The following is a 22,568-nucleotide window of genomic DNA, read 5'->3' as shown; positions in this document are numbered from 1 at the left end:
GTGCTCCAGTGGATTTTGAGAAATTAACGTTTAAAAAAATATATATATCTGTGACAGCGCTCCGGTTAGCGCCCCGGTTCGCGTACCTGACGCGTAACGGAACTTCACGAAGCGAAGCTGATTGGCTCTCCGGTGTGTCAACATTCTAAACAGTCCGGAGCGGCCGCCATCTTGTCTCTCGGTACGATCGAGAGACAAGATGTGGTGAAAAACGAAGGGGGAAATGAAGGAAAGGGGGCAAGGTAGACCACTCCTGCCCCTAGGATTGATGAGGGGGATATTAAAGTGCCCCGCGGGGCAAAAAATAAAACAAAATTTTTTTTTGTGATTTTACGCCGTAGAGGCGCGTCCCGGTACGCGAACCGGGCAGCTCACCGGGCAGCTCACCGGGCAGCTCACCGGGCAGCTAACCGGGCAGCGTAGCTGTCAACATTGTAAACAGTCCGGAGCGGCCGCCATCTTGTCTCTCGGTAGGTTCGAGAGACAAGATGTGGTGAAAAAAGAAGGGGGAAATGAAGGAAAGGGGGCAAGGTAAACCCCTCCTGACCCCCTAGGATTGATGAGGGGGATATTAAAGTCCCCCGCGATTTTTCGCGGTAGAGGAGCTTCCCGGTACGCGAACCGGGCAGCTAACCGGCAGCGTAACGGGAGTCCGCCATCTTGTGTTTTTGGAGCGTCCGGTTCGCGTACCGGGTAGCGTCCCGGTAAGCGTAACAAGGGGAAAACCAAGAGAAACAGTAAAAAAAAAATTAAGGGAATAGATTTCCAGCAAACTTGGCAAAATTGTAGGGACTGTTTGTTTGATGTGCCTTTGCAAGGCCTCAAGATATGTGCACGTGTGGATTTTGTCTAATTAAGGTTAAAAAAAATATATATATCTGTAAGCGTGCTCCGGCACGCTTACGTTACGGGTTTTGTTTGCGCTGCAGAGCCGATACGTCACGGTTATGCGACGCGTCATGAGGTGTCTCACGTGGCTACGTGATACGTCACGTAATAAAGAAAATATTTTACAGCTATAGATATTAGCTTTTAAAAAACCAATGAAATTCACTGAAAAAACCATAGGTTACAGACCATATATAGTTAGGAATTTGCATTTACAAAACCTTGAAAATTCACTGAAAAAACCATAGGTTAGAGACCATATATAGTTAGCTGGACATTTTATTGACTTAAAACCAATGAAATTCCATATATAGTTAGTTGCACTAACTATATATCGCGCACCCGCAATCCACTGCTGATGATGTCACATATTACATCATTCATGACATGGTCAGTGACATCACTGATGACATCTCAAATGACATCACTGATGACATCACTGATGACATCATGACACACCAATACCAGTTACTACATACGCACTCACTGATTCCTACGTCTACACACACATTCACTCATTCACCCATACAATCACTCATACATACAGTCACTCATTATTACAACACTATCATATGCACTCATACACCTATGCAGACACTCACACACTGCCACTCATCCAAGGAGTTACTCACACACCTAGTCAGTCCTGTAAAGAATCAATCACACTTCCATTTCCTCATCTATACAGTTAAACACAGAACACCATACTTCAGTGACATCACTGATGACATCACTGATGACATCTCAAATGACATCACTGATGACATCTCAAATGACATCACTGATGACATCATGACACACCAATACCAATTACTACATACGCACTCACTGATTCCTACGTCTACACACACATTCAGTCATTCACCCATACAATCACTCATACATACAGTCACTCATTATTACAACACTATCATATGCACTCATACACCTAGTCAGTCCTGTGAAGAATCAATCACACTTCGATTTCCTCATCTATACAGTTAAACACAGAACACCATACTTTTCACACATATACTAACACATACTTACTCTCTTATACAATCACTGATACAAGTACACATTGATATGCACAGAGTCACACACCTCCCAGCCAGCCACACACACTCAGTCTTCCATACATCCACTCATTCTTCAATATGTAAAACATATTTAAACTTTACAAAAACACACAGACACTAGATGATGTCATCAGTGATGTCATTTGAGATGTAAACAGTGATGTCATCAGTGATGTCATTTGAGATGTCATTTGAGATGTCATCAGTGATGTCACTGACCATGTCATGAATGATGTAATATGTGACATCATCAGCAGTGGATTGCGGGTGCGCGATATATAGTTAGTGCAACTAACTATATATGGAATTTCATTGGTTTTATGTCAATAAAATGTCCAGCTAACTATATATGGTCTCTAACCTATGGTTTTTTCAGTGAATATCTATATATATATATATATATATATATATATATATATATATCCTACTGCATACACCAACAGCAATAATTCAAACACTGCTTTCAATGGCTAGAGGGCGTTTCATAACTGAGAGCAAACCTTAGTGAACCAATGCCAATATTTAAAAAAGATTCCCTCTATTACCATAGCTGCTTGGTTGAGCACTCTGTTCAGTGCGATGTACAGGAAGGATTCTGTTAAATCTACTCCATGCTGTTTTTTTTAAAAAAAATTAACCAAGCTTTTGCGAAAAAGAATAATTGCTCTTACAAGGAAAAGAGGATACATAAAATATTACCAACAAAATTAAATCTCCATTCTTATCATTGGTCCATAATTTAAAAAGCAGAGTACCAAGCTATAAGCCAGTTTTGACCTGCATATAAGAAAATGCACTGCACAAGTTACATACCGGGAAGAAACATTTTCAAAAGGCAAATAGGGTGCAAGTACCAGTTTTTGCTTTCGAAATTATGTGAGTAACAATCAGTGCTTAATTTGTGCAGGTTGTAGCCGGTGCTGGAACCGGCACTTAATTGTCAACACCAGGACATATAGCAGTCTTCAACAGGGTGGCACTGTTTGCCTGATTTAGAGAGTAGCACAACAGTTGTTTATTAATTCAAAATACATAAATAATTACTAGAACTGCCACAAGCTATTCTTATAGCTTTAGCGTCCTGGAATAGTCTGAAATATCACACTTGTAGGAGTGTGATGGTTGATAGTGGTGTTGGAAGCACTGGCCGGGGAATGGGTAGTGCGATCTGTGGTAGTCTCCTGACGAGGGCCCTGGCACTTCTTGTTTTACAAATTAAGTACTGGTAATGTGAAAAACACTTCAGGGTTATGAAGTATCATCAGCTCTGTCAACAGAGGAACCACTTGTGGCCTGATCGACTAATACTCCCTTATGCAAGGTGGAGCAATAGCAATGGAAAGAATGGACAGGTGGCTTGAAGTGTAAAGTCCACACACATCACAACTTACAATTAGAAGCGGGAATGAAACAGGTGTTACACTCCTGTTTGAAATTTGAAAAGATATGTATCAATTTTAACACCACTGCAGTTGCAAAACCACTCATCAGTTACAGACCACCGAAGTTTATATTGTATGTAGCCGATTTGGAAACTGAAAGTCTGCCACATAGGACAACTTTTGGCAACCGTGGCCGACAGCTTGAGGGGAGCTGTCTTTTTTTGTTTGTTTAAAGCAGCTCGTGTCCCTTTAATGAATATTGGTTGCTTTAAAAAATATATATATTTACCACTGGAAATAGAAACCCAGCGACAGAGGTCTTCTGTTGGCAGCAGGACACCAATCCCTGACTCCCAGACAATTGCAACTTCGACTTCCCTGATTAACACATGTAAGGCATTTTGCAATTCACTGTAAATTAACAATTTGCAACAAGAACCACTAATACATAAGTCCATAAACTGCATTCTCGCTGACAAATCGCACCTCCCTGATTTGGAAATGTGAAGAGTAAACCAACTCCACTTACTGAAGGGTGACAAAAAAAATCCCCCTTTCTCATAATAGGCCTGGTTTCATACTAGAGGAAAAGTTACATAAATTAGTTTAACAATTTGTCTATAGCACTTTTTATCCCCAGTACCACATGAGAGATAACTGGGGCCCATGAGCTACAGGGATTTAATGTAGCAACCATTTGGGCCAGATCCCGACACAAAGGAGACGGGACTGAATTTGACGAGGCTGCGTCTTCTAGCCAAATGAATATACAGAATTTAAAAATCCTTTATAAATCACGGCATACTTTTAATTCTACTAATTAAGCAATTACTTCCAATCAGGAATAAAGCAATAGCCCAATACCAAGATTAACTGAGGTCCACATTACCTGCTTCTCTATAGTTTGTAGTAACTGTTGACATCGATCATCTTGGAGGATGCTACCCGCCTCCAGTTTGGTCTCTGTGGCATTCCGAGAGATGGCAATAACAATAAGGGCAGCCTGGTTCCCTGTCACAACTTGAGCCCTGCATATCTGAAGCAAGTCCTCCAGGCCAGAAGCAGTCTCAATGAGTCCTTCAACCTCAGTCCGATCAGGCAGCTTTGTGTACACCTGCTCCTTGACCTGGAAAGTGTCCGCTTGTCTGCAGAAGCTAGAGGTGTGCACAGTTGAACGAGGTACAGTCTTAGGGGGGATAGGTCTGCTGGCTAGAGCACCAGCTGGTGCAGTCACTGGCACTTGGAGAGAGGCTCTTAACAGCCGGGAGCAACGATGTACCAGTTGGGAAGCCATTGAGATTCTTCAATTACTAGAACCAAGGTCAGCTCTGCACCATGCACCTGCTGAAGGACAAAAACAGAAGATTCAGAATTATAGAAAGCACATTAGCGTGCAATATCTACTTGTATTTTAACCAAACCACAATCAATTTTGTGTATACATGCACTGCATTTTCAACCACATTACAGGTAATGGAATCACAGCTAGGTCCTAAAGTTTTCTTCAATAATAGCTTATGCAATTAATATTTGTTTTAGGAGCACTTGCCATTATTGTGACCTTCTAGACTAGAGCGTGCCTCTTGCTTTACTCTGCATAGCTGCACTTGCGCCAAACTGTGTGTAGTATCTGTTCCATACTGAAACAAGTAGACAAGTCCCAGGAGGGGATGTCGTTTGGTCAGCAAATGCGGTTGACTAGGAAAGGTGAGGGAGGGGGAAGAGTTGATATGGTGTCTCAGTTGGGAGACCGGAACGGGCAACTACCTGAATGGGTATGGTCAGAAAAATATGTGAGGTGGAAAGGCTTTACTGGATGCTATACACTATTTTACTACTGTAAACTTGAGCTTTCTTTTGACTGTGAGGTCAATCATATAGAAGTGACCAGCTATATTAAGTTATCAAATCATATTCGGATTCAACCACAACCCATGTAGTCTATATGGTTCAGAAAGTGGTTCAAGACAGTCTCCTCAATCGTGGATACCAGGATGGCCTCAAAGCATGTCTTTTAGTCCCAGACAAACAAGGCAACTAACCCTCCTACACCATTATTTGAGACCACTGTCCAATATTCCAGAGGGACCTAGATGCGCCTGACAAAGGCAAAAATAAAAGCTTGTTTTTTGTATAGTACTGAATACTGCATTAGTTGGTTACTAAGCACTGCACATAAAATGTGTTTGTTACGCCTAGAAATTATAATCAAGCTGTCAACTTTACAATATTGAAAGTCACAGCTGGCACTGTTGGGACTCAAACATGTGATCGGGACACACAAGAGGTCAGCACCAAGTGCTTAACTCTGACCCATCCTGCCCAATTCTGGTTGTGATGATTTCAGCAGTCAGGAATCAGCTGCTGTACTTCGAAGTGCCATTATGCACTCTCGTGTTCATATATCAGCAGGGAAAATGCATATCACTAGGGGTGGGTGGAACTCGCAGAATTCTACTCTGCGGAGTTACCTAAAAACCCCGGGAGATTACGTGGAGTTCCACGAGCAGCAGATTTCTGGTCCGTTGCACTGATTTTTTTAGAACCCGGAACTTATCCTGCACTGTAAAATCGACACAAACAGCACCACGCGGCGTGCCAGAGGGCGATGCTTCTTTCTGCCGCTAGAGTAGATTTTCTACTTGAGCTGCAGCTTTTACTGCGCGAGTGCCAAATCTCTCAACACAAGCGGAGGCAACCAGCCACAGGTGCCCACGTTGAGAAATCTCTCTGGGAGGCGGTCTATTGCTAGTTGCGCGCGCGCCAACTTACTGTTGGCAAGCCATGTGCAAGAAAAATTCCACCATGCTGCAGTTGGCTGAGTTTTTGCCGAACTCCATGCTCTAAGCAGGCAAAACTCTATAGGCAGAGCAGAGTTTACCATACACACCATGTCATTGCTAACCAAGTGTTAGACTTGGCTTTTTACGTGTGTTTACCCCCAGACTGTTTGCTTTTTGGCCTTCTGTGTTTGTTGGTTTTCGGACTCTGGGCACTTTACCACTGCTATTCAGTGCTAAAGTGCATATGCTCTTTCTAGGTAAATTGTGTTTCCATGATTGAAGTATTTAATTTACTTGTAAGTCCCTAGTACAGTGCACTGTGTGTGCCCAGCGACTGTAAATCAAATGCAGCTAGTGGGCCTGCAGCACTGCCTCTCCCACATACATGAGCAACCTGTAAATGTAACTCAGACCTGCCACTGCAGTGTCTGCGCACAGTTTGAAACTGCCATGTCGACCTGGCAAGTGCACCCATTTGCCAGACTCTAACCTTCCATTTTCTTACATGCAAATCAACCCTAAGGTGGGGCCAAGGCACCCCTGTGGGTAGGTTGCAGTATGTGAAAGGTGAGGCATGCCCTGATGTGTGTGGAATGCCCATATAGTGAAATACTGGCAATTTCGATTTTCACTATTAAACGGCTTTCTGGCCCAGAGGACAGAATGCGAGTTGGTTTATAACATCTTATAAATATAACTTTCTATTAGAGCAAGATAGAAAGATGGAGTTTAGTATGCCTGAACTCAGTATATCAAAATGCATCTTTTAGTAAAGACGCTTTTTATATTGTGCTCTTTAAAATACCACTTTTAGAAAGTGGGTATTGTCTTGCTTAGCCATCCAGTATACCTCTGCCGGTTTGTGGAGGGACTGTCTGGCTTCTGAATGACAGAGGCGGGGGGGGGGGGGTTTGATGTGTGTACTACCTTTCCTGGGTGAGTCACGGCTCGGCTAAATAGACCTGGGCTGCATTTAGAGAGGGGGGTGATTTCTTTCACACCTGAACGGGCCTGGTCTGCCTTGGACAATGCTGTCTCCGCCTCCTGCCGGGCAGCAGCACCAGAGAAGACCGAACTAGTTTTGGCTGGGCAAAGAGCTTCTCTGCCACCAGAGAACAAAAATTTGTGCTATTAAAAAATGGGGTCCAGACCCAGAACTTTAGATTACTGCTTAACTAAGGAACCTATACAAAGCCCTCTCAACAAGGAGAAAGCAACTCCGAGCACTACATGGAAGACCAACCGGTCTTATTAATTAAATCTCAAAGTTAATTTCGAAGTATACGGAAGAATCATCCAAATGTTCAAATCATTTTATTTTTTTCAATGATGGTTGATTCACCAATCAGCGATTAGAATATTCAATATCATATCTTCATTATTTGAAAAACTTTTTCAATGATGTTAACACATCCCGATGCATTTCGGGCACCGCCCTTCCTCAGGGGATTACTCTAGAAAAACAATCCAAAATAAATGATGTTCAAATATACAGTTCTCATAAATGTAAAACATACTATCTAGCATTGATATTTCATTCACATGCATAAATACACCTATACCTAAGACAAACATATCTCAGAAAGAATCACCAAAGTAAAGTCACCAAAGAATAAAGGGTGGGATCTTAGTTCCCTCCACCAAACGAGTGAACAAAGGAGACAAAAGTGATCAATGTGGATAGAGAAATAACCAAACAAGTGAAAAAGCCTCTAGGTCGCGGGTGCATAAAAGACATTAATCGAGTGTTACATGTAAACTCCCTAGCAGCGTGAGGTTCAAACAATGTGAGTCACCAAATCTGCACGAAGTTCTAACTCGGTGAGTTTGGTGCGTGTAGCCACAAGCCCCGTCATAGAGATGACGAGTTCCCCGGGGGGGGTAACTTACTTGTACGGGAGTATAACAGGTTCCGCAAGTGAATGCAGAGACCAGGAAAAGCCGGCGCTGCAAAGCTGGTGATCGGTAAATTGAAATGCGAGTGAGCATCGACATAGAGAGAAGACTGCGTGGCTGAAGATAGAGAACGGACTACCCGTTAAAACGAATGAGGTGTAAACCGACTGAAACCCCGTGAAGTTAAGAAAAGGCAGAAAACCCTACACAGAGTGGGCAAATAAAATCTAAGACCAATGACCAGTCGTGTAATGGACGAAAAGCACAAAAATTGAAAATGTCGAAGAAAACTATGTGGGTGTGTAAAAAAACAGTGTGAATTATGCAAGATAATATACATACATTACAGATAGCATAAAAATTCCATTCGGTCATTTAACCCATCGGGTACCATAGTGGACATGAATCGGATCCAAAAGTTCTCTCGTTTGAGCAATGTGTTTTTGTTGTTGTGTGTCACTTTGACTTGTTCTAAAATCAAAAATTTCAATTGTGCCACGCTGTGTCTATGTTCATGGAAGTGGTTAGCCACACTAGATTTTTGGTTGTGGGTGCGTATGTTACTTTTGTGTTCCAAAATGCGAACACGGATTTTACGTTCAGTATGTCCAATGTAACATTTGCCACAAGGGCATTTCAACATGCAAATGACGTTGCCACTGTTGCAGGTGGCATTGACTCGCAGTTTTATCGTGTGTCCTTTCATGGGGTGGCGTGTAGTGTTACCAGTAATGCAATTATTGCAGTTGCTGCAATTGTAGCAAGGTTTGAGTCCTGTGTATGTGGACATAGTAATAGTAGACTTCGGTTGATTAAGGATTTCTTTGGTGACTTTACTTTGGTGATTCTTTCTGAGATATGTTTGTCTTAGGTATAGGTGTATTTATGCATGTGAATGAAATATCAATGCTAGATAGTATGTTTTACATTTATGAGAACTGTATATTTGAACATCATTTATTTTGGATTGTTGTTGTAGAGTAATCCCCCGAGGAAGGGCGGTGCCCGAAATGCATCGGGATGTGTTAACATCATTGAAAAACTTTTTCAAATAATGAAGATATGATATTGAATATTCTAATCGCTGATTGGTGAATCAACCATCGTTGAAAAAAATAAAATGATTTGAACATTTGGATGATTCTTCCGTATACTTCGAAATTAACTTTGAGATTTAATTAATAAGACCGGTTGGTCTTCCATGTAGTGCTCGGAGTTGCTTTCTCCTTGTTGAGAGGGCTTTGTATTAGTTCCTTGGATTTAACACTGCTAGGCCAGGCAGTGTTCAACTCTAGCAGCACACTACACCCTTCATCTGTGTTATACTTGTGATTTATTCAGCTGTGCGAGTTCCCTCTGTTCATAGTTGTAACTAAGGAACCTGCCAGGAAGAAGGGTTGGAAAAGCCATCCTGAAGAACTGTCACTTTGCTGCGTGCTCTGCTGTGTTGGACTGCTGCTCGCTGGTTCTGTCTGGGGCAGGGAAAGGACTGGAGTGTACTTTCTTCATCCGGTTTTCTCCAAGGGCTTGAAGTAGAGCTTGCCTCCTATTGGAAGTTTCAGGGATAGAAAGACTTTGGAGAGAACTCGCTGTAATCAACGAACCTGCCAAGAAGAAGAGCTGCCAGGAGGAGTACTGCCCCTTTGCTGTGTTGTTGCTTTGTTGGGTTGGCCTGCAGTTGCTACTTCTGCCTTGGGCAGTGAAAGGACTGGACTGAACTTTCTTCACTTGTGCGGAGTATCTCCAAGGGTTTGAAGTAGAGCTTGCCTTGGGTTCTGAAGTCTCAGGGACTGCAAAGACTTCACCAACCTCTGGGTACCACTTCTGGAACTGCTGTTTCAGTTGCCACAGAGAAGGGAAACGCAACGGACCGTCGCTGGCTCTGTGTCCTGACGGCACAGCAGAGGGTACCGTCCGCATCTCGCACCGCAACCCTGGTATCACAGACGACTAACGCTACCACTGAGCCACTGCTTTCACCATAACCTGTGGGCGCTGCACCCCGTACCACCTCACTTCGCTATCCTGGTCTCACCGACGTCGTCGCTGCTGACTTGGATGCCCGTGACCGCATCGTGGCTGGGGGCACCGCTCGCCCCACACAGCCGTCTGGACTGACCGACGCAAGCTTCCACTAACCGGCTCCGACACTTGCCCCGCAACCTGCCAGCACCGCCTTGCCCTGCACCGTAAGCCTTGGTCTCACAGATATCATCTGGACAATAGGCACGGCGCGATGCCTGCACCGCAATCGCAACAGTTGCCACGACCGGCTTGCAGCAACACACCAGACGCAACGAGAAAGGTACCGTTCACGAATCTGCTCACGATTTCGCTAGCCAGTACTGACGTGGTCGTCTGGAACCGTTAGACTATGTTTTTAGCATCGTTGTAGCCCCGGACAGAGCTACCGACTGGTAAGAACTGTGTTTGAGACATTTCTGCAATTTTGAAGATATCTTGCAAAGTATATATTTTTAAGTACTATATGTTGGATTCTTATCGTTTTGGGCCTTGTTTTGGATATATAGAAAATATTGGATAATTTTTCTAAACTGGTGTGGTGTCCTTTTGTAGTGCTTTCACTGTATTACTGTTTGTTATGTGCAAATGCTTTACACACTACCTCTAAGATAAGCCTGACTGCTCATGCCAAGCTTCCAAGGGGGTGAGCAGGGGTTATTTTTGGAGTGCCACTTCCTTACCCTAAATAGGACAAAGGGTCCTTACTTGGACAAAGGTGCAAACCATTGCCAACCAGAGACCCCCATTTCTAACACCAAGCCTAACATTGTAGCGAATACTAGCACTGTCCATTGGCCCCTCGACTTAAATGAGTTTGGTAACTGATTGCATGCAGCCAATACTTAAAATAAACACTGTGCGTGTTGTGGTCTGTCAGATAATTGAGCACTGGTTATTTAACCACATCATTCATAAGCTATTGTCTGTGGCACATACTATCCCCTAGCGTCCATCTACAAAGACGTGGGGCCCATAAGACACAGATTTGCTGTAGCAACCATTTGGGCCAGTTTCCACCACAGACAAGGAGGAACTGAATTTGACTAGGTTGCATAAACACAGAATGTGTACCCTGTGTTATAAGAATCTATAAAATAAGTAGATACTAGTGAGTAGTTGCACAATGAAGGGCAGTTAGAACTGACACTCCCAAAAAAGCCATTTTATGGACCTGCTTAGTCTGTCCCCATCAACGCAGCCTTCAGTATATTCCAACAAACCCTTCTCCAAAGCTGCTAGACTCCACTGCAAAATGACCACCACAATCATGAAGTTCTATATCAGCGAGCCATACACACTTGCAGCACTCAAAATCCCACCAACAGCATTCGCTCCAAGATACGCCACACAGAAATTTTGCTGAAATTATTTAGACCTTCAATTTTACTTTTAGAGGTAAATGGAAAGTACGCCAGGTGTTAAAAGGTGCACACAATTTGACTATTTACCAACTAGTATTACTCTTTTTACATACATAACAGAGTAAGAAGCACCATCACCAAACACTTCATAACATGTACAGTTCATAATACCAATAGTTATTTACTCAAAATAATTAATGATCTGTATGATTAGCACATTCACTTTGGTTGGTTAATGTACATAGCACAATCCAGACTAATTTTATTCTTGTTCTTGGAAGCCCTCTGTTCAGTTAACACATGTTTCACGATCATCTGCTTTATCCAGGCTTCAACTTCCATCCGAACATCACAATTAGTTCTTAGGATAATTGTTCTTAAGTGCAGGTTTTTGTACCCAACATGTGTATGCACATGTATTGCTTAAATACCCCCACAGGATCGATCAACCGCTTTCATGCAATTTTTTCGCCTTGCTTTAACAGATATTACTATTGCAAGCAGCAAAGTCCTTTAAATGTCAGAACATGATACAGCTGGCTCCTGTTTCCAGCATAGTTCACTTACTCAATGCGACATAACACTGCCTCATTCCAAAAGTACACCACAAATAGGTCCGATAGAGATCATGCTGCTCCCAACCAAGTGATAAATAAAACACATTAGGCAAACTTAATGCACTTATGACACAGCTCAGACAAGCCACGTATCTGACAATACCATGGACGACCAATTTAACTCAAACCACTTACTGTCAACCACTGGTTACGACAAATGATGAAGCACTTCTTCACATGGTGTGGTTGAGCAATATACTACCAGGAAATCACAGATGACAGTCACTTAATGGACCATTGTATGAACTCATAGCTCAATCTACACTTCCACAATGGACGGAATACCATTCTTTAGGATAAACTAGAACACAATACTCGAGAAATAGGCGTACGACGATTCAGTCCAAAAGGAAGCACAGAAATTAGTAGAAGCACAACCCAGACTTCCAAAACACTAGGAGGCCATACATGTAGAAGATGAGTGCTATATTTATGTTCATCACACCGGCATACCATGAATCAGTATACTTCTAAAACCACAATGGATGTGGTGTAAATCCACCACCCTAACTCAACTAATCTGAAAAAGGAACCTTTCTAAATCATCAACCTTCTACCAACCTCAACCCTAGCGGTCTTCTAATCTTTTCTGGGCACTCACTCGTAAAATGTCACTGGGCTCCCCAAATGGAATTTTCACACATTTTAAAAAGTGGTAAATGCTGAAAGCAAGATAAACAATTTTAGTTTAGCATACGGGCACATCATCTAACAAAGACAAAACTGATATTAGTGTTTTGCTTAGTATCACAAAAAACATGTGCAGCATGAAACATAGCGGGCAAGCCAAACATTTCAAGTAAAATGAGATGAGGGGGACTTTAACAGCCATACAATAATTTCCATATGTGAAATTCGAAATATAAGAAAAAGAGAAAAATTTAGATTTAAAAGAAATGTAATTAAAACTGACCATTTTCGCCTTTGGTTTCTCAGGACATTAGGCAGCTTTTTTTATTTCAAACATTGCAATTATCCCTTTAAAAGGGATAATATGAACACTCCATTGGCACCAACTCTCATGCAGGACACAACAAACTACCTATTTACCCTTGGGTTCTGAATTAGCCTGCTACTCGCCGCAAAGCACTAACATCTTGTCAGGGTGTGGTAGCTGTTATATAAATACAATTTAAAATACAAATCACAGCACAGACTCAATGTGTAGCATGGTTCTACTCCCTAGGAGCAAGTCAAATGCTCCTCTTGGCAAATTTTAGGCCCCTCACTCCACGAAGGACGAGAGCACAGATTGCTCTGTCCCCTCTTAACTCACCATCCTACCTTACTACCAAGCAAACTATTACACTAAACCTAGACCACAAAGTAATACACTTCACAAACTATTTCGTGATTCGTAGCCATTCGATCCCCTTTGGTGATCTATCTGGCCACACCTTATCTGTATCTGGTGCCCTAATCTAATCCACATGTTATTGCCCCAATCAACGCCAACTGCTCCATATAGATCCAACTACTCCAGTCCTCCTCTACAGCCCAAGTCCAACAATCATTGCTCTAATGAATCGTCTATCACCAATTCGACAATTACAAGAATAATCACCCATTAGCACAACCCCCCCTAAAACGCATCTGCCTAGACAACCAATTGCCCACACCTCATCTAGCTAAACTGCAGCCTTCTAATGAAAGAACCCTTAATACAATTCACCAAGAAAATCCATCTTCTCCACCAATGTACTTGATCTGCCCTATGCCACCAATACAACTTCGCCTTTATAACCGTTTTTGAACCCCTGCTTACATGTTTAAAGTTAAGCTACAAATCCAATAGGTAGCGCACTGTTGGATAAACTACCATGAGTGGCTGAAGAGGTTGTGTAGGATACAAGATCACTTGGCAACTACTGACATATTTAATATGTCAAACATTGTAGAAACCCCTTTTGAAAAGAAAAAACATACTTAAATTCATGCTTGAAACATGCTAGTAGCAGATCGATCACGTCAAAAATGTACTCAGCGTGATTATTTTATCAGATGCGAAAGGCGGAGTTGCTAGGGGTTTATTTGAATGCCCCATAAAACCTACTCCCAGCCGGGACATAACATACAAGCATTTGCAAAGCCAACAGGACTCGCACTTGGGACCAATTTGCTTTTTCAATGATTTTAGCCTGTGCAGCAGCATCCCCGACTCATACGCTTGCCTACAACATGATACAGGCAATTGTTCTCTTGTTAATTCCTGGTCGGAGTTAAATCAGTAACTAATAAGAGAAGAAAAAAAAAGTATGAGAAAGCTTTTTTTTTTTAGGCGAGTAGGAAACAACGTGGGGGGGGGGGCCAACAAAGTGGACAATAAGCTGAAGCAATAGGTGGGGGGTGTCAAATGGGCGAAAGACTAAAGCGTGTAGGCGGTTGGGAAAAAACACCTGGGCGAGAAGTTAACATGAAGCACACGGACGAGAGCATAGAGAGGAACACGGAACATGGCGGAGAGAGTAGCACTCAAGGAAGGCAGAAGGGAAACACACGCACTCTTTTTGTTTTCTGCTTTAACAAAAAGAAAATAGTACTGCTTGAAAATGCGAGCAGTGACAGGATATAGTAAATTCAACATCCTAATCCACCAAGAAAATCTATCTCCTCCAAGAAATTAATGGACCCACAACGTTCTTTATTTCAACCTCACCGCTCTGCCTACCACTAATTTTTCGGCACCAGATCCCCTCCACTATGGTACTCTTTACTCGTCCACCACATAATGTCCCTCCCTCTAACCACACATGTAGCCCCTCTCACCGAGCATCGCAAGCCTCCTCTCTCTCACACTCCATGCTGCACAAACGACCGGCTCCTTCCTTCCTGTGACCTCCAGGCTCCAGCGCGGACAGCCCCAGTACGTGCCATGCCGCGATAGCGTCACATCCGGAACGCCACATGGTTCTCTTGCCTGAAAATAAAATACTTTTCTTTACCCTGTTACTTGGGAAAACATGATTCTACGTTGTTACACAGCTCAAGGTAAAGAAACTCAGGTGCGGTAGAATAAACCGTGACTTTCTTAAGTTCGGTCCACTTAATCACGCACAGTTTTGACTGGCAAGTAATGAAAGAAGGACTTAAGGCGAGATCGTGCTCTCTCCACTCTCTTCCAAAAACATGGACGACGGCTTAGCGGCCATCTTGGAACTATTTTACCACTCTGTAGCGGACAGAAGGGGGTGGAGGAGGTGGAGCGTAGGATAAGTACAGTTAAAAGCGTATAAGCAGTTCTAAAATTATTTAATGAATCAAACACAAAAATGGAAAAATATACAACACTTATAGTAAAGGAAGCCAACCTATAGAAAAGGAAATGTACCCAAAATGAAATGAATGTGTCCTTGTGTAAAACGCTACAATACCTTCAGGTCGTGTTCGTGCTATATTTAATGCGATTTTATATAGCGCGAACATTACCCGAAGGTGTCAGAGCGCTCTAAAAAAGAACCAGTTGTGCTTCATGAGGACTTTGGATTACATGAGTTACATAAGAGATATAAACGGGAAAAAAACATTTGCAAATGTACAAGTTGTAAAGTCACTCAAGAGAGATACAAACAGATTAACTCTAAAATCACATATGAATGGTAGTAAGTACAAAGGTCTACTACTACATATACTAGTGGTTGGAGTTATATATACAAGTGGAGTGAAAGGAGGGAAACATTTCAAATTTACAAGTTGTAAATTCACTCAAGGAAGAGACTAGTGGTTAGAGATAAATATATATATACAAATTGCAAATTCATTCAGGATTACATTTTAACAGGCTTGGACAATTATATATTACATATTTACAGAGCAGGAAATTCTTGCCATCGTTCAGCCAGGTGTTCAGGTGGTGTTGCACTCAAGGGTGGTGGTCTTAGGTCTGGTGGGATACCAGAGTTGGAGATGTCCATAGGGGTAGAAGTCCGGATGGTGGTGGGGTAAGCAGCATGCTGGATCCCCAGGCTAATCTTGCGGTCATGCTGAGCTCCATCTTGTGGATACCGCGGCGTAGTCTCGCGAGACTACGCCGCGGTATTGGAAAGTCGTTTGACTCTGTGAGAAGAAATACAGCAAATTCAATTCAAGAAGACCAAGGCGAAAAAACGAACATCTATCTACCAGTCTAAAGTGAGAAATAGACTGATCAGGTTTTCAACAAATCAAGAAGACTGAGGCAAAAATACGAGTATCCATCTATCAGTCTTAAGTGAGAGAAAGGCTGACCAGGGGGTCACATCTTTATGTAAATACTTTTGTCCTGAAGATGGTCTTAAGGAGTGAACGAACATAAGACCGAAACGTCGACTTGAACGTCCATATCTTCCAGTTTTTTATTAAGTTCTTAAAACCATACTTTCTTTGTTAGAATACAGGAGTCGTTGGTTAAAATTGATGTTAGATTGAACTTGAGTTCAGATGGATTGAAGGAGAAATTGATTTGGTTCTTGTTCATTTGAATGCATTTAATGATCAATTTTAGGTATTGATTTGCACCCTTTTCTTCTCAAAATACATATAAAGTAATCAGTTTTTCATATAACAAATATCCTGTGTTTCTTTTTCTTTTGATTCACTTTTTCATTTTTGTCTAAATTGTGAGACTGAAATTAGAACGAACAGATACCAATTAGGTTGGAATAGACTATCTGGTGTGAATAATACATATGTCTATAATCTGTGATAAATTCTAATAAAACAAATTCTCTTGCTGGCAGTTTTTACATTATCAGGAATTATTTAAAACAATATTACTGTAAATGGTCACTCTCAGTACATCCAAATACCACAAAGCAGAAAGAAAGACTGGTAGCAACATACATGATGATAGTTGATTTGTATTTCAACAATCAAACGTAAGGGTATACACTGATCATCCAATATAATCAAAAGTAGGTGCTCCAAGTGATGGCGCAGTGCAAGTGCAGAATAGTCAGCCATACAAAACAACAAACAGCTGTGAAGAATTAATATTTACAATATGTATACAGGGTAATTCCCTAAAGGATACGTGAATACATCAATGAAAAATCCAATGATATGGGAATTTGAGTTTGGAAATTCTGCAATAAGACATATGTGTAGACCCATTAAATGTAATCTTTTTGATCCCTTATGAAGAATCTGTCGGGGTCTTGTACGGGACAAATAACTGGTAGCAACCGAACTAGATCTATCGGAATGATGTGTTGTTGGGTTGGTGACCGGCATTTTCACAGTGAGCTTTGATTCATCATGCTTTTCTGGTTAGGTTCTTTGTAAGGGGGTCGAAACATCAGCATTTAATGGGTCTGCCACCATTGAACTGGATTTGCTGCTGTGGAGAAGAACGTAGTGAGAGCTACTGTGAAGTCAGGCTGACCAGTTGAGCAGATCAGCGAGCAGGTCGGTCTCCTGTCAGTTCTCAGAGTGTTCTGTGGCTGAGAATTTTTTAAGCCCTAAGTTTTAGTTTTTGGCTGTTTGGGCTCCTTTAGTACCACTTCATAGGGTCAAGGACTAGGTGGGCACCACTTGAAGGGTAGGGCTCACTTTAGGCAGGGTTCGAGTTATTGGAGTCTATTGTGTCCCTGTGGCTCAGAGCATCTGCAGCATTGGACACAAGCCTCCCTGCCGCCCCTGGACTAATTTGGCAGGTTGGATTTATTTCCTAGCACACCTACATTCTCCTCGACTCAACAGAGTAATCTTTATAAGGCCCTTGATACCAGACGACCTCTCCTCCCTGATGGTAACCCTCGCTGGATGCCTCCTTTCCCTCAAGGACACTGCACTTCTTTGCTTCCCTGTACTGCTTCAGAACACTGTGACTGCCGGTGCACCCCTGGCCTCCCTGTCCTAAACATTGACCCTGTTCTTGGATCCTTGATTGCCTCATACTTGGGACCCCACTGCCCGATCAGCGCAATATCTCGGTAACCTGGTCCTGATGATGATCTGAACTCGTAACAGAGCGAAACGTAGTCGACTGTCCAGCGCAAATATTGGTGCCATTACACAGTTCACCTAAATTGCCTAAACTGTTGCATTTTTGTAAATCAATAATCATGAACCATAAACCTTTGTAGATATTGTCACTACTGTTTAGTTTTTGCGCCGCCTCTCCCTGTTACACTTGTCACTGGCGACGTTCACCTTTTCACGAGCACTTACATGCACAAATACCCTTGGGTTACTTAACTTATTGTAAATAGTGCTGATACTGTTCCTCTGGCCTTAATTTGATTGAATATAAACCACTTGCAATTTTTCTCAAACAACTGCTTTGGTCTCCCTGTCTCCCCTTTCTGCAACGTAATTTTTTTTTTGTAAAATGTGTTTTTATTGAAGATTCATAAATTACACAAACGCTTGTGCCGACAGATCCACCCTTAACGGACCCGGTCCATAGGTAAAAAATTAACCATCACACAGCCATTCAGCCCACATCCCGAAGGCCGGGCGGCAATAACCAGGAAAGTGTCAGAAACATAAAAGTGATATATCAATGCATCTGTACGGCAGGATAATTTCGCATCTGCTTTTCTATATCCCCCCTTTCCCATTTCCAACATTCAATCTGTTAAGGCCATAATAGGCAGTTGCCTCACATCAGTACTATCACCACTCGTTCGTCCTTTTCAACTCCTATACCTCTTCCGTATGAGTATCCCAATAGCTAAACTGCAGTGAACTATACCCCCCTGTGAATAACCACATTCAACTGATAAACATCACAAGGGTCAACTAATGACTCACGAAGCATTCAGGCATCCCATATGTCCTTGAGAAATCCCAACTCACCCACCCTCAACCTCCCCTTTCTGCAACTTAATGTGCATTTTTTATTAACTGACTTCTCATTGTTACTTGTTGAGACATTGTTGTTTGTTACATAATAATTACACCCGGTCTCAACTGGGTTTACAGGGTGCCTTCTGTTTGTTTTCCCCACAACTTCCTAAAAGGAGTATTTTTGGAATTGTGACTTTAAATTCAACTTCACAATTAAAGAAGATCCCAAATTGCAATTCCTTCAAGACCAAACATGGCATTTTTACATTTGTGTTCACCTATGGAAGAAGTAAGCCTCACAATAGTATAAAACAAATTTGTTTTTTTTTCTCTATCGGGACATGTAAAACTTAAAAGGACATGTTTGACTTTTTATATACACTGAACCTGCCCTATGGGCTGTCTAGGGCCTACTTTAGGAGTGACATATATGTATTAAAAATAGAGTTTTAGGCATGGCAAAAGGATTATTTACTCCAAGTAGGTAAGAGCACAATTCTGCCCTTGTCCTAGACGCACAGCTTGTTTAAAAAAATGTATCCACACTGATTCCATTTACGTTTCTTAATTCATTAATATCCATTTTATTCCATGTAATCCATGATAACTTCAATCTTTTCGTTGTTCACATGAAAGGTGATGATTTTACTTTGCTTCACATGTGTGAGATATGCCTATCCGGGCCTTTGTCTCAAACACAACGGAAACCATAATGCTCCTTAAACATCTTCAAAATGTTAACCCAATGCATTTCGGGCTTTCCAAGCCCTTCTTCAGAGGTTCACTATAACCTAAAAAAAATTGTCATTAGATTCTGTTAAGTTCAATCTCTGAAACGATCCATTCAAAATCCTAATTGGCAAAACTACACATCCTACAAATCACTGTTTCCCTTCTTACAACAACCCAAACCTAATCTCAAAAATACTTAACTTTTAATTCCACTCAAACACTTCCCCAGTATCGGAACCTCCCCGAGCCTTTTGAATTTAATGCCCGCCCTTCCCACAGCTGTTGCTCGAAACACCGTACATACGATGTTCCCCTTCTCATATTGGAACATGACCTAAACTACATTGTGCTCTTTTCACAGATAATCAAATAAATATTTTTCAACATGATAAAATTAGGAAGAACGCTCAACATCGATTTCTTATTATGAGCAGCATGTTAAAAAGCCGCCTTCCATGTGAACATGTGTATTTAAACCTGTTTCAACCAAAGTCTGGGTGCAAACTATGAATGAGGCAACAAATCTAGTAAAGTACAAGTGGGTAATAGAATCAACACCTTTGTCATACTCAGCCATTGTCAAATAATAGCCCAATGTTTTTCTGGTGCGTACAGCCTGGATAAGTACCTTGCCCCAATGACACACAAATGAAACTCCAAGTAGGTAAGAGCACAATTCTTCCCTTGTCCCAGACGCACAGTTTGTTGCAAAAAATGTATTCACTCTGATTCCATTTTCGTTTCTTAATTTATTAATATCCATTTTATTCCATGTAATCCATGATATATTCATTCTTTTCGTTGTTCACATAAAAGGTGATGATTTCACTTTGCTTCACATTGGTGAGATATTCCTATCCGGGCTTTGTCTCAAATACGACGGAAACCATAATGCTCCTTAAACATCTTCAAAATGTTAACCCAATGCATTTCGGGTTTTCCAAGCCCTTCTTCAGGGGTTCACTATAACGTTAACAAATTTGTCATTAGATTTCTGTTAAGTTCAATGTGAGTCGGCATTCTCGTTACACTTTAAACTTTATACACCAATTGCTGCCATGTTTTACAGCCCAATTTTGTATGGCGTTATCCCTTTAAGAGCATATGTAAACGCTTCAAACAATTGTAAGCCCAAAGGAGACTTTCCCACAATATACCCCCTGGATATTAGACCCCATGTTCTCATACATCAACACCCATATACAATCTCCATTAAATAATACTTTTGAAGGGAGTGTGGCCAAGCCGTCGAACAGCATGGCCCCACGGCGTTGAAGCTCCGGACACCGATGCCCACATTCGGTGAATAATGGCATGTAGAGTCCATCGCCGATCACCAGACTGCCACTGATCATTGCCAGAAGCTGCAGGGCCCCTGGGCGGTGCAATTAATAAGGACGTGGGGCGCCGCATCGAACGAATCAGGCTCCAGAGGAGCGCTGAGGAGGGTGTGTTGAGAGGCCCAGCCCGCCTTGGAGGCCACGTAGAGACAGGGTCTACCGGCGAGCCTGAGGCCGGGGTCACCTGACTCCACTGGTCCCTGCCGCCCTGCCGTGGTGCTTGCGCCCCCCACTACTTGCGCAGCAGGACTTGACGCCGCTTGGAGAAGGGACGGATGCCCCGTGAGATCGCCAGGTGAGTGGGGGTTGGGGGGGTCGCGAGTCGGGCCTTCCTTCACCCCCTCTCTGCCTGGCCCTGTCCCTTCGTGACCGAGGGCCTATTTTGGATAGGGACTCCCTCGGGCCTCGTCCCCCCCACCCCTGCACCCTTCATCACCTCCGGCCGGCACGTTCTGGTTCCCGGACACCGGACTCTCCTCTCTTGGGCCTTCGTGGGCCCCCGCTGCCGGCGTGCAGCTTTGGCCCCTGCTTCCCTGCGCATACACCCTGGGGAAAGGTGGTGCCCGAGGTCAGACTGCCGGCTCTTTCTCGACCCCCCTCGGAAACTTTGAGTTCGCTTGTGTGGCACGGTGTGTGAGGGTGTGGTTGCGCCTGACTTACCGGCTGGGCATTGGACTTCGCGTACCCCTTAGGTACACCGCTTCAGTTAACCCTACAGCTACGAGTGATGGGTCGGGGTGACCCCAAACAGCGGCAGCTCACCTTTGATAAATCGGACACTTTGGAACGATCGCCCCGATCCTTGGATCCCGCAAGCGCTTCGAATCAGGCAGATCTTCCAGCGGGAGAGTGGATGGTGGCCATTATGGCGGAGCTCCGCGCTGGATTTCACGGCCAGGATGACAGGCTCAACACCCTTACTTCTCGGCTGGATCGAATGGGGGAATGGATTGAAGGCCATCACACCCGACATGGAGAGGCGGAGCAACGTTTATCAGATCAAGAGGACCAAACCCGGGATATAACACGCCGTATGGAACGCATGGAGCGCCTGCTGAAATCCGTCACCATAAAGAATGAGGATTTGGAGGCCAGGTCCCGCAGGAACAACGTTCGCATAGCGGGGCTGGCGGAGTCCACCAACATGGGCCGGCCTGAACCTTTTATCGAGGGTCTGTTAAAGGAACTGTTCAGCACCGATAACTTCTCCGGCATATTTGTGGTGGAGAGGGTGCACCGGTCTCAGGGACTGCGTCCTCCGCCTGGCGCCCCTCCGCATCCTATTGTGACGAGATTGCTCAACTACAGGGACAGAGACATAGTACTACGCCTCGCACCGGAAAACTCTCCCGTGAATTATTAGGGGTTGGTCCTATCATTTTACCCAGACCACACGGTGATGTTCCAAGAGGCTTGTTGTAAATTCTTGGAAGTGAGGCGTCAACTCCGCACCCTCGATTTCAAATATGCCAGATTATATGCTGCACAACTCAGGGTGATGGTGGATGGTAAGCCTTGTTTCTCCGACAACGCCCCGGACGTCCTGGCCTTTTGTAAACAGCGCGTGAGTGAGGTTATTAGCGGGAGGGTAATGATCAAAGATATGTTTAAGATCGAATCCAAGGTGACCTTCACTTCATCCCAAAACCGCATAATTACAGGACAATCCATAAACATGTGTATATCTGGAGCTGCCAACAAATTACACTTGTTACATT

General features: G+C 43.0%; 1 protein-coding gene and 2 non-coding genes across 3 annotated transcripts in view; all 3 read right to left on the bottom strand.

Annotated features, from left to right (window-relative positions):
* TBRG4 (transforming growth factor beta regulator 4) overlaps positions 1-15,071 on the bottom strand; it is an 83,291-nt gene extending 68,220 nt beyond the window's left edge. The window contains exons 1-2 of the mRNA XM_078662561.1: positions 14,777-15,071; positions 4,218-4,672 (exon numbers count right to left, since the gene is read on the bottom strand). Of these exons, the coding sequence (XP_078518687.1) occupies positions 4,218-4,622 (405 nt within the window). The 5' untranslated portion in view covers positions 4,623-4,672; positions 14,777-15,071. The remainder of the gene's footprint in view (positions 1-4,217; positions 4,673-14,776) is intronic.
* On the bottom strand, positions 3,941-4,077 carry LOC144786353 (small nucleolar RNA SNORA5). The gene has a single exon (XR_013602155.1). It is a non-coding gene; the product is annotated as a small nucleolar RNA SNORA5 (small nucleolar RNA).
* LOC144786351 (small nucleolar RNA SNORA5) lies at positions 10,950-11,085 on the bottom strand. The gene has a single exon (XR_013602153.1). It is a non-coding gene; the product is annotated as a small nucleolar RNA SNORA5 (small nucleolar RNA).
* Positions 15,072-22,568: the final 7,497 nt, after the last annotated feature.

The sequence above is a fragment of the Lissotriton helveticus genome, chromosome 10 (assembly GCF_964261635.1).
Source record: "Lissotriton helveticus chromosome 10, aLisHel1.1, whole genome shotgun sequence".
Lineage (NCBI taxonomy): Eukaryota > Metazoa > Chordata > Amphibia > Caudata > Salamandridae > Lissotriton > Lissotriton helveticus.
This window is presented reverse-complemented; position numbering and strand designations above follow the sequence as displayed.